At 32.8% G+C, this 12,327-nt stretch overlaps 2 protein-coding genes across 6 annotated transcripts; one reads left to right on the forward strand and one right to left on the reverse strand.

The window, feature by feature from the left end:
• The first annotated feature begins 403 nt into the window (after positions 1 to 403).
• On the forward strand, positions 404 to 6,907 carry LOC105140642 (uncharacterized). Of its 5 annotated transcripts, none has more exons than XM_011047552.1 (10): positions 404 to 1,012; positions 1,089 to 1,302; positions 1,522 to 1,756; positions 2,454 to 2,623; positions 3,544 to 3,686; positions 3,880 to 4,057; positions 4,198 to 4,777; positions 5,129 to 5,241; positions 6,036 to 6,279; positions 6,471 to 6,907. In XM_011047552.1, the coding sequence occupies exons 2-10, from the start codon at positions 1,106 to 1,108 to the stop codon at positions 6,693 to 6,695; spliced, it is 2,085 nt and encodes a 694-aa protein (XP_011045854.1). In that variant the 5' UTR covers positions 404 to 1,012; positions 1,089 to 1,105; the 3' UTR covers positions 6,696 to 6,907. The 5 variants fall into 5 exon arrangements, with proteins under 5 accessions (XP_011045854.1, XP_011045856.1, XP_011045852.1 ...); XM_011047554.1 differs by having other exon boundaries at positions 404 to 661; XM_011047550.1 differs by having other exon boundaries at positions 405 to 661; positions 904 to 1,302.
• A 393-nt stretch (positions 6,908 to 7,300) lies between these two features.
• LOC105140643 (uncharacterized) lies at positions 7,301 to 8,314 on the reverse strand. The gene has a single exon (XM_011047555.1). It carries the CDS (start codon positions 8,217 to 8,219, stop codon positions 7,620 to 7,622), a length of 600 nt encoding a protein of 199 aa, XP_011045857.1. The 5' UTR covers positions 8,220 to 8,314; the 3' UTR covers positions 7,301 to 7,619.
• Between the last annotated feature and the right edge of the window lie 4,013 nt (positions 8,315 to 12,327).

Raw genomic sequence — 12,327 nt, forward strand, 5'->3', positions numbered from 1 at the left:
AAAAAATATTAAAAAAATTAACACTTAAAAAAACATTAATAAAATTAAAATAAAAAAAAAAGCACCTATATGAATATTGTAGTGAATTGCACTGTTCATGTTAATTGCACTATTCACTAAACATGCAAATTAATATATATAGTGAATGAAAAAAGTAGTATTTATCTGATTTTTATTAACTATATTTTAATTGTAAAAATTATGTAAAATCTATGTATAATAAATTAATTTTTTTTAATTAAATAATTATAAATTATATTTTAATTAAAACATAACTGTATCCGCGTAATCAAACACCATCGTATACTATTGTGTTAAGTATCTTATCTAAGTATCGTATCTTAAGTATCTAATCTATCTTAAGTGTCTTGATCGCGGCTCTTCTCATCACAGTTCCCACTCTCATTTACAGAGCATTTTGTCCTTTTTGCTTTTTTTTTTTAAAAAAAAAAATTAAGATGGAATCATCTCTAGCAATGAACCTCTTTGTGTAGAGCTAGGAGGTGCGTATCTTCTTTGCTTTTTTTTTTTGGTTGAATTTAATTCTGGGAAAAGTTTGCATTTTTTGGCTAAATGGGTTCTTGTAGAATGGCTCTTTGAGCTTAATCTGAGGTGGGGTTCGGGAACTCTTGCCGATATTCAGAGAATTTTGGTTTTCAAGGTACACTTTTGGCTTTGTATTGTTGTTCTTGATTTTATTGAGATAAAGATTGTGGTAGTTCCTTCTTAGTACAAGTGTTATGAGAATTGATAGAATCTCTTGTTAAAGATGAGATTTTGAGTTTAGTTATTAGTATGATCTGTCGTCTGGTGATTATGTGGAGAAGGATTTTTGGTTTCGGTTGTTGGTGAATTTGGTGTCTGGGTTTTGGAGATAATAGTCTGTGTTGGGTTTTTGACAAGGTTTTCAGACTAGAATTGCGCAGCTGGTGAATTTGTGTTTCGGAAACTGGATTTGGATAGAGTTGAATACGTATGATGTAGTTTTGCCGAGGCTTTTTATCTTCAATAGGTATATGTGCTGAATTGGATGAATTGATTTTGATGGGCAACCGGACACTGGCTAAGTTTTCACTTTGATCAAATAGTGAGGTGAAAATTGGAGATGGCTACACCTACTGTAAGCAAAACGAGAAGTATGCTTGAGGGTTTAGTAAGAGAAGGATCATTTAAATGGCTACTTGGCAAGAGAAGTTCTTTTAATGAAGAACTCGAGGAGATGGAAAGATCTCCATCAGCTGGCAGGAATTGGATAGCTGAGCTCTCCCCCCTTGCTAATCTGGTTGTTCGCAGATGCTCAAAGTACGTTGCACTGCTCTTTTTGTGTTCCATGCTTGTCTTTCCACTTGCTGTAATTTCTGTGCAAATTATGATTCAGTTAATATTAGAACTTTCTGTATGGACTATCTTGTAGGCTAGTGTTCCCTTTTCACTTAGTCTGATTACTAACTCTGAGTATATGCAATTACTTTCTACTCCAATTGTTATCTCCTTATGGACAAGGGCAATAATATGATGCAGAATCCTTGGCGTTTCTGCAAGTGAACTTCAAGAAAGCTTCAATGCAGAGGCTTCTGATTCATTAAAGCATCATTCCTGTTATGCGAGAAACTTCTTGGAATACTGTTGCTTCAGAGCACTGGCTTTATCTACTCAAGTAACCGGTCATCTAGCTGATAAAAAGTTCCAGCGGTTAACATATGATATGATGCTAGCTTGGGAGACTCCAGGAGTTGCTAGCCAACCATTGCTCCATGTATGATTTTATACTTAATTACACTGACCTTATTCATTTTAAGCATGTATCTTGTTGTCCACAAGAACAGCAAGCTTTTTTTTTTAAATAATGAAGCTGTTTCTTGTGAGTGTGCCATGGAGATTCACGCTTGCAACCTTCATGCACAGATTTTGTAGAAGGATTAGAGGAATCTGATGCTGAAGTTCAAACATACACTTGAATATAGCCATGACAATAAAATCGTAGAGTGGTGGCCCATAATCTTAGTCTTTGTGTGTGTGGGAGTGACACTGTTATTGAAGGCAGACAATATGCTACATAAACTACTAAATCATCTTAAATTAAAAGTTCTTCTAGAGTGCCACATTATTGAGCCCATTGATTAGTATTGGCAAGTCTTCTTACTTCTTGATTTCTTTCAGAACTGTCATGTAGTATTCCAAACTATTTGGAAGGTTACTTTCATAATTATGTAAATAATCATGTTATCTTTCTCACTCTCCCTCCCTCTTCCCTCTCTCTCAGCTCATGCATATGCATCTAGGTCTGTGTTTGTCCATGGGTGTTTGGCTAATATATGCATTTGTTACTGTCCTTAATTTTCTGGCTAATACAGAACAATTTTATGTAGAAAAGTTTTGAAATTCCAGTGCCCTTAGTAATTATATGCGCCATACTGTTGATGTGGGCATCTATGGATGTCTTTTCCTTTCAGGTAGATGAGGACTTAACAGTTGGTCTAGAGGCCTTCTCTCGAATAGCTCCAGCAGTTCCAATCATTGCCAATGTGATTATCAGTGAAAATCTTTTTGAAGTGCTTACTGTGGGAACCGATGGTCGGCTTCAATTCTCCATCTATGAAAAGTACCTTAGTGGACTAGAAAGGTAACAACTCTTCTGTTACTTAACTGATGGGATGTGCAGTACACCGCTTCCAACAATATCCATTGATTGCTTTTAGTTTGTCATGCAGTATGATTCACTTTCATTTTAGGGCCTAGTTGCCCAACCAGCAAACGCTGCAACACTTTTTTCTCTCTATTTTTATTAAGATCTTTACCTTTTAGGCTTGTTTAGATATGCTTTTTTTTTTTTGCTATTTTATGTCTGCTTTCTCCCCTAAACTTAGTTTTTTCATGTGCTTATTATTTGTCATATTCTTAAGTCATTTTGTTAAGCCAAACCTTTGAGTGCTGCTCCAAATCTCCGCATTTTCCTATTGTACATTACTACTTAAGTGCTCCACTTCTTCTGTAACACACACCTCCACACACACGGGAAGAGACAATTCATCAAAATACATCACAAAGCGATGATGTTGACTATCAAGAAAGTACACAATCTAACTCACAATCCTATCTATAAAACTTATGGAAGGTCACACCCATCCATTTCCACAAGGTGAAACACAAAGCTAGATTGGCTAGCAAATATCAGACTTGTTTCAAGTCACTGGTTTTTCTTTCCTTTCCTTAGTTTTTTTATCCTCCTAACCCTATTAATCTCTAGGCTATATCAGCTTGGAACATGTTAGTTGTCACCATGAAAGCTGACTGAAACTTTTGACCTTGGAGGATGCTTTATTGAGAAATTGCTGTACAGTGGTTTTGCTTTTATTTTGACAACCCGCATGATGTTCTCTTTAAAACTTACCTGATTGTAAATGATATAATATGTTGTATGAAGATTGTGTAACTTACTGTGGCAATTTATATTCAGCAGAACTATAGTTTTTTACATCTATATGTTATGCTGTGTAGGCAGATACATCCAGTGTTTATATTTTGGGTTCATCTTCTGTACAGGGCAATAAAAAAGATGAAGACCCAAACAGATTCATCACTCCTTTCTACAGTGCGATTGTCAAGAAGGGAGAAGATTCTGGAAGTAGATGGAACAGTGACGACCCAACCAGTTCTTGAACATGTTGGAATATCGACATGGCCAGGTAGATTCATTGGATAAGTATTTTGATAAATTCATCTTATTTGTTCCCTTCTCTCTGGAAAAGGAAAAGGCAAGTGCATACATGCATTCTAAAGATGTTTCGATATATGCAGATGGTGAAATTTCCCTTCACTTTTGATCACTATATGCTGTGCAATATTTTTCTAATTTCTGCTACTGTCATGTGCATACAGGTCGGGTAACTCTCACAGATCATGCACTGTACTATGAAGCTCTCCGTGTTGTATCCTATGACAAGCCAAAAACATATGATTTGGCAGATGACCTAAAACAGATTGTTAATCCTGAGTTGACTGGACCATGGGGTACACGGCTTTTTGACAAAGCAGTCTTGTATAAATCTATTTCCTTGTAAGGCATGATTTGTATTTGTTTTGCTTTCCATTGATCAAATATATGTTCCAGAGTTATATATGCTAGAATCTGGCACTTGTCACATTAGCTGCTTTGAGACCTTTATTAGCATTAACCTCTTAGCATTTCTCTCACAGATCAGAGCCAGCTGTGATAGAGTTTCCGGAGCTTAAAGGCCATACTCGTCGTGATTACTGGTTGGCAGTTATCCGGGAAATTTTATTTGTTCACAGATTTATAAAAAAGTTCAAGATCTCTGGAGTTGAAAGGGATAAAGCACTTTCATTAGCTGTACTTGGAATTCTGCGACTTCAAGCAATTCAAGAAATTATTTCTGTAAACTCTGTTCACTGTGACACACTTCTCATGTTTAATCTTTGTGATCAACTTCCTGGTGGCGATTTGATACTGGAAACCCTGGCAAGCATATCATCCTTGAGAAAATTAGATCGAACTACCAGTGACAAGACTGGAGGTGGGATGCATTCAATCTCTGCAAGGGTGATGGTTTCCAATTTAGGGTTCATGCTAGGAACAAGCTCAACTGATCTGAATGAGGTTGGGCTTCTTGTTGGTGAGACAGCTGTGGGAGAGATGAGTTCACTGGAGAAGGTGGTTAAGGAATCGCAAAGCAGCTTCAAAAAAGCAGTGCTGGCACAAGAAACAGTTGATGGAGTTAAAGTAGATGGTATTGACACCAATTTGGCAGTAATGAAGGTGATACTAATATGTCACTATGAGTTTCAGTTTTACCAAGCACACTTTGTCCTCTAGTTTCTATCTGCCTTTTTTCTTTTCCATCATTAAAATATTAGAATGACTGGAAATGGAGAGTATCTGTTTGGTGACAAGGCTAAGAATTTTAAATGATCACTGTCTGTCTTAGTCGAATTAGCAATGTCATTTTTGTGTCTGAATTATTTATGCTGTTCACATTATTTGAAATAGAGTTCCTTATGAGATAGTGAGTTTTATAGCTGACAACTGGCCATTTTCTTAATCTCTTTCAGGTTGTACCTTCAATAATCCTTCTTATATTCCTTGTAAACAAACATCTGGTGTTTGCAGGAGTTACTTCTCCCTGTTATGGAAGTTGGGAGGTGGCTTATTTCCTTGATACACTGGGATGACCCCATGAAGTCTTTGGTGTTCTGTTTGGTTCTTACTTATGTCATTTGGAGGTAAGACACTTGTTACATTATTGATTACTGTTGAACTTGAGTAAAAATGTATGATTATTTAGATACTATAATGACACAAATCATTAAGTTATCCTATTAATAGTGGGGTTTTGTTTGTCAACACTTTTGTGGTAGTTTATGTAAATGGCTAAAGGATTGAACATGAATGGAAACTGCCGGTTGTATGTAGCTGTTATGAAGGGTGCATTTGAGATATTAATTTCAAGGAAAAGCTCTCTTTAGATGATCAAAGGTATCCGAGCAAGATGCTGTATGTGGTTGAATTCCTTGCAGGATTACCTAGAATCAAGTAATCTAGCCAGTCCCATGTTTGTCTCCCCTATGCACTTCAAATCCAATTATGGTTTTTTCATTTGCTTTTTATGTTTGAGTAACCTTTTCCAACAAAAAATGGTTCTATTAGATTGGGATTATTGATGATTGTATGCATGGTATAACCCTTCTTTTCTGTTGTTTTGAATCCTCTCAGTTAGCTGTAAAAGAGGATGCTTGGATGATTTATCACCTATTTTAGGATACTAGTCAGTCAATCAGCCTGGTCCCCCAAACAAGTTTAGTTTACCTGAACTTTGTGCATATGACTGTATATCTTGTAGTATCAATGTACTATATATGGCGAGTATGTGCTAGTCTGTGTAACCTTATAAGAGAGCACATTCTCTCTTCAATGTCAAAAAAAAAAAAAAAAAAGCCTCTCATCTTAGTTAGATTTCTGTACTGTATTAGAAAGATAGCTTTTTCTTTAACAAGGACTTACTGGATCTGCATTTTAGGGGATGGCTGGGCTATACCTTTGGATTAATGATCATCTTTCTTGCTATCTTTATGGTGCTCACACGATTTTGTAACCAAGGAAGGCCTGTTGATGAGATCAAGGTAACAGCACCTCCACCAATGAACACAGTGGAGCAGCTTTTAGCTGTCCAGGACGCTATTTCTCAAGCTGAACAGTTCATCCAAGATGGAAACATCGTCCTCCTCAAGTTTCGTGGCCTGCTGTTGTCCATTTACCCACAGGTTTCCCTATGTCATTCTCCTAGCTGGATAGCATGTCTTCGCTTTTCTTATTTTTATCCTCTTTGTATATCATAAATCACACACAAGTGAATCATGAGTACAAATTACCCTTCATTTCTTCATGTTCTATCCAAATTAGACTTAAAATCACTCAAGTGCATGCTGCTTTTGGGTGTTTCTGTAATTAACAGGCAAGCGAGAAGTTTGCGTTCACTCTCCTGGGCGTTGCTTTGATCCTGGCTTTCATGCCTAGCAAGTACATTATTCTGTTGACCTTCTTAGAGACATTTACAAGATATTCTCCTCCAAGGACAGCAAGCACAGAAAGATGGACAAGGAGATTAAGAGAGTGGTGGTTCAGCATCCCGGCGGCTCCTGTAGTTCTTGAAAGAGAGGAGGACAAGAAGAAGAAGTAAATGTGTCGTCTTTATACATGTACCAGTATATATATGTACATATACATTTATGTTTCCACAGAACCATCTGTACGGGTGTAAATCTCAACCAGGGAAGAGCAATCGTAATCAGGAAAGAAAAAAAAAAGGTCTTTCAATTCCGTGAAAGAGCTATCTATACCCGGAACAGGGTTATTAGCAAAATATTTAATAAAAGGGAATTCTTGATACTTTAAAAGTATTAACAAACAATTTTCCTCCATTAGGGTTCCAAGATGATAGCCTAATGATCCAATTGGTTGTAAAGTAAGAGTTTCGAAATTGGGCTGGGTTGGTGTAAAGGGACACTTTAAGCTTAGCTTAGCTGACTAGAACTCAGAAAGAAAATGTCACGTCGTGTTTGTTTTTTATCAAAAAATTATTTTTGTAAATTTTTAATATGTTTTGAACTTATTTTTTTTTAGATTTTAACATATTTTTAAATAATTTTTTTTTAAAAAGTAATCTCCAAACTTAAAATCTGAATTTGAAAGGAGCAGAACAAAACATCTGGCTTCAAAATCGGGATTTGAAACGGGAACAAAACTCTGTTCTGCAACTGTAATTTGAAATGGCATGCTTTAAAATTTATGGAATCCCAGTTGCTTATCCTAATGGAGTTGTCATCATCATCATATCATTATCTTAGCGGTCCTTAACCACTTTTTTTTTTTTTTTTGGCGATTGATCAAATATGGAGATATCATTTTCTTCACGCTTTTGCATGGATGTATGAACACAAATAAATAGAGTTTGATTACCTTATAAACAGCACTTTTCCTTTTTGATGCTTGTAAAGTAACCGATTAAATATCATCAACAGTAACAAATCTCATCTAATTAAGGAACAAAGCAAGAAAACACCATTCCTCACCAAAATCAGAAGAAACAACCAAAAAAAAAAAATTAATACCCGCAGAACTCATTCTTCACCTCCAAGGTGGACTTTGTGGCGATGGAATTCCTCCTATTTGGAGAAGTGAAATACAAAGGATCGGTGTGGTTATAAACTGGCTGGTTTGCGCATAGAAATCCAGCTGAATTGGATGCAAAAACTGGAATGTAACTAAGATTTGGTGGCTGGAAAAGAGGTTGCATAAAACAAGAATATTGAACTTGTCCATCCCATAAGCCTCCTTCATTACCATCATTAATCTTCACCTTCCTCTTATTTTCCTCCCTACGACCACCATTTTCTCGCTTTACTTGAGGGGCGGTATCATCCTCGGATCGCGACAAACCCGTTAGTTTCTGCACCAGTGCCATAAAATCTTTAGGATTTGTGTGGATGATCTTGGGCGAGTGAGTATAAATGATCACTGGATGGCTGTGTGGGGGTTTGACAGGACCTACAATGCCGAGCGAAGAAGATGCTGAGGATGAAGATGACGACGACGAAGACGACGGCGGCGAAGATTTCTTGATCATGTGAGAGTCCTTGTTAACTTTCAAGGTTGGTGGTGGGTACATATGGCTGGTCTTCGCTTGATGATTCGTTGGGCTCATTTTGCCTTTTTTTGAAGATTTCACTTCCAGCCAGCTACCTCTGGTTAATTAAATGAACAGCCTGAAACGATGACCGAAAAAACATAAATAATAATAAATTTTGACCTGAATTTGTGGTCAAAAGAGACAGACTGCCCAAGCCTTTAATTTATACAGCAAAATTAGAAATTATTTAGGCAATGCCGAGCAGGCATGTCGAAGGAGTTGCCAGGTAAGGTGGCTGTTAAAATGCGAGTGCTGAGCTGTCAAAACGCCAGCGGCTGTAGGAAAATAGCTTGTGGGTGATTGACACGTGTCCCACTACGGGATATCTCGGTCTGTCAGTTGGCGGGAAACTGAGATCAGTTTGTTAAGACCTGCTACTGCATTCAGCAGATCAAGGGAATTCTAATTATTATTCTCCTTCTTCAGCAGATCAAGGGAATTCTAATTATTCTTCTCCTTCTTCTTTCTTCTTCTTTTTTTTTTTTTATATTTTTTTGTTCATATGTATCATAAATTAATAATTTTTTACAGCGGTATCGTTGATTAAGAACTTCGTTTAGCAGTTAACACCTGGACAAAAAGGTGTAAGCCTAATTAAATCTATAGTGCAGATATTTACGTATTAAATAAATAATTTAATGAGATGATATAAAAAGCTCTAGCAATTTTGTATCGGTTATTTACAGTAAATAGAGCTTAAAGAATTCGATTCGATAGGTTATATATTAGAAATGAAAAACTAATACCCCTTGGTGTTTCATTGTACACTCGGAGGAGAATCACCGTGGATTTATACATTGATTCTTCTTCTCTTTTTTGGTTCCTGGAATTTTTTACTTTTTGATCTCTCAGTTTCTTCATCTTCTAATTTGATCCTTAAAAATTGATTTTATTTATGATTAGTCTTAATAATTTATTTTAATGTGTGCTTATGAAGATTTCCAGGTGTCGAGGAAATGTTGCTCGGTTAATTCCCGGTTCTGCGAAAGAAAATTCAAATGAATTGATTTACAATAATCAGAGTTTTAGGGATTGGATTTGAAGTTTAAAAAAATTTTCAGTACATTATTTTTATCAAATCAGGGACTGAATTGTATATTCAAGGTAATTTTTTTAATCCATCAAATTCTTATTTATATTTTGATTCTTTCAAATTGACTTTATTTGTGATTTGTCTTAGTAGTTTATTTTTGTTACTTTAATACAAAGATCTTGCAAAATCAAGTGAAGTTTTCAGAACTCAATTGATGTTAGGTTTTATAAAATAAAATAAAATTTAATTAATTTTAAAAAAATTAAATATTAAAAATTTAAAATTTAAAATTCAATAAATATACAAGTATAATGTACATGTCAACAAATGAAACATATATGCCATCTTCTAGAGGCAATAATATAGTCTCGCGACATCTAAACACCAACTTGTACTATAATGTTGGAAGCATAAAGGTGTCTCCTTTTGTGTGGAGCAACACTTGTTATTGTTTATATGATGGTTTGTCGCTAACTTTGAAATTCACAATAGTCATTCAAGATTTTAGAATTGTTTTCTTATTTATTCATATTTCAACTTTGGTTTTTATTTTTTGTTATTTTAATTTTCTTCTTGGTTATTTTTTCTATTTGTTTTCAATTTTATCATTGAATCTATAATTGTAATTTCTTATTATTTTTTTTCAAATTTGATCTTCATTCTTTTTATTGTTATTTTTTGTTTTAGATCCTTTTGTGAATTTGATTTTCTTTCTAATTTTCCATTTTAATTCAAAATTGTAATTTTTCCTTTCATTTATTTTTTTAATTGAAATTTGGTTCTCATTCTTTAGATTACTATTTTTATATTTTAGATCTTTTTGTATAATTAATTTTTTTTAAATTTTATTCTTGAACATTTTATTGGTTAGGAATTGAGTTTTGTATAGTTAGGAATTGAGATTCATGATTTTTAGATGGGATGCTTTAAATCTAATGACTCAAGTCACGAGTTTAAAAAAATTAACAAAGATTGACATTATTTTTTTGCACTTATTTTTTTTTAATTTTATCATTCAACTTTTTATTAAAAAAAGGGTTTTGTGATTTTTTTTTCCATCAAATTATCATGATCTCATGACTTAGAAAATAAAATTAGTCGGTTAACCTAAGTTTTTTTTTATCATTTTTTATATATTTTTTTTATTTTGCCTTTCAAAATTGAGTTCTTTTTAAAATTAACTTTGTCATTTTTTTTTCATTTTACCTTCTATTGAGTTATCCCATTTCACATGATTCAGCTTATGAAATTTGATGGCTTACTTGAGTTTGCAATTATTTTACTTTTATAAGAGTTCTTTTTATTGATTGATTTTTTTATGACATCTTTTTACATTTGGATTGTTGGGAATAGGCCATCATTAATATTTTTTTAATTTGCTTTTAATGAGTTTGGTTATGCCTCACAATCCGAATTATGAGTTTATTATGCTAATTCGAGTTGATTCAAGACACTTTATTTTATTTTATTTTTTTATTTTTTTCATTTCATCTTTTAAAATTGAGTTATTTTAGAATTTAATTTATCATTTTTCTTTTATGGTAAACATTCTTTTTCTGCAGATCATTTATAACACCATATCCTTTTAATGCATCTATTATCTTTTTAATTTTTGTTTAAGTAAATTTAGAGATAATTTGTTTTTATATATATATAAACCATGAGAACTACCTTAAAACTCATCATCTAACCATTTCATTAATAAATATTTACATGTTTATGTGGATACAATATTTTTCAATTTATTCACATTATATTTATTTACAAAACATATGTCGGACAATAGTAGAATTTTTTAATATGAAAAACTAAGTAGCTTGATAACATTGCATGAGGAGTTATGATCTTTTAAGGAAAATACTTGTAACACATATAAAATCATGAAACTCATAATAAATATTTGTGTGCAAAACCAATTTCTCCAACTTTTGTAAGTTAATCAATTTGTGTTAGATTCTATTTTAATATATTTTATTATTTTTTGATGAAGTGTCTATTCACTCTTGTACACATTAAACTATCATGGTCATATTATAGCAACTCTTGTTCACAACACCTTTGATTTATACTACAATCTATTTCCTCAAACACCCATAATTTGTATGATTGTATATATCTCACCAACACCTTTGGTCCATAGTATATTTTATTACATAATCACCTCTGATTTGTATCATTGTTTCATTTCACAATACTTTTAATTTATGGTGTATTTCGTTTCACAAAAATATTCTTATTCCTTTTTAGTTCCTAACTTTCATTTTATTCTAACCATACACTCAAGTTATTCTTACTCATTCTTACTTATTCTTGTTTTTCACCTATTAATCATTTCATATAAGCATTTATTTTCTCTTAGTATATATTATTTTTGTTTCAGCATTTTCATATATTTTCATTTCATTCATGCAACCAATTTCCCTTAGCACATATTTTTTCATTTAGGCTTTTTATGTAATTATTTTTTTAGTTCAATCTCTCATAGTCCGTTGTGTTCGTCACAATAAATCATTGTTTCATTTACTTTTATATAACTTATGTTATTATAATTCACATTATTTTTTTAAACTTTTTTCTAAAAGATTTAAGGCATACATTTTACATTGACTTATTATTTTTTAAATGGAAATTTTTCTAATTTAATAAAATTTTAGCTAAGTTTTTTTTATATAAAAATTATTTTCAAATTTTGTCCTTTATTTTTATGTGTAAAACACATCACAAAATTCCAATAACATCATCACACAAGTGATTTCAAGTATACCATTAATCAATTTTAACATTTTTTTAATTGTTCATTACTCGTTATAATCTTATGATCTTTTTCATAATTTCATAATAATTATATTATAAACTCACCATGATATTTCTAGTTTCACACATGACATATTACATATTATAAGTTACTTAAGGTATGCTGATTAGTACTTAAAAGTGCATTTTTATTAAGGTTTTATATCATCATTTTGCACTTGAAGTATCAATAACTCCTTAACTAAAGCATGTTTTATAATAACGTATCTAATAATATAAGATACCTTTAATTTGTGGTAAATGTTTATTTTAAATGTAGGTCTATCACATAAATGA

Source organism: Populus euphratica, unplaced genomic scaffold, assembly GCF_000495115.2.
Source record: "Populus euphratica unplaced genomic scaffold, PopEup_1.0 scaffold108.1, whole genome shotgun sequence".
NCBI lineage: Eukaryota > Viridiplantae > Streptophyta > Magnoliopsida > Malpighiales > Salicaceae > Populus > Populus euphratica.

Excerpts from the sequence above, each read along its gene's own strand:
- LOC105140642 (XM_011047552.1), top strand. The coding sequence starts at position 1,106 with ATGGCTACACCTACTGTAAGCAAAACGAGAAGTATGCTTGAGGGTTTA. Across the intron at positions 2,624-3,543 it reads TACCTTAGTGGACTAGAAAG|GGCAATAAAAAAGATGAAGA; the intron begins GTAACAACTCTT and ends TCTTCTGTACAG. Across the intron at positions 3,687-3,879 it reads TGGAATATCGACATGGCCAG|GTCGGGTAACTCTCACAGAT; the intron begins GTAGATTCATTG and ends ATGTGCATACAG.
- LOC105140643 (XM_011047555.1), bottom strand. The coding sequence starts at position 8,219 with ATGAGCCCAACGAATCATCAAGCGAAGACCAGCCATATGTACCCACCA.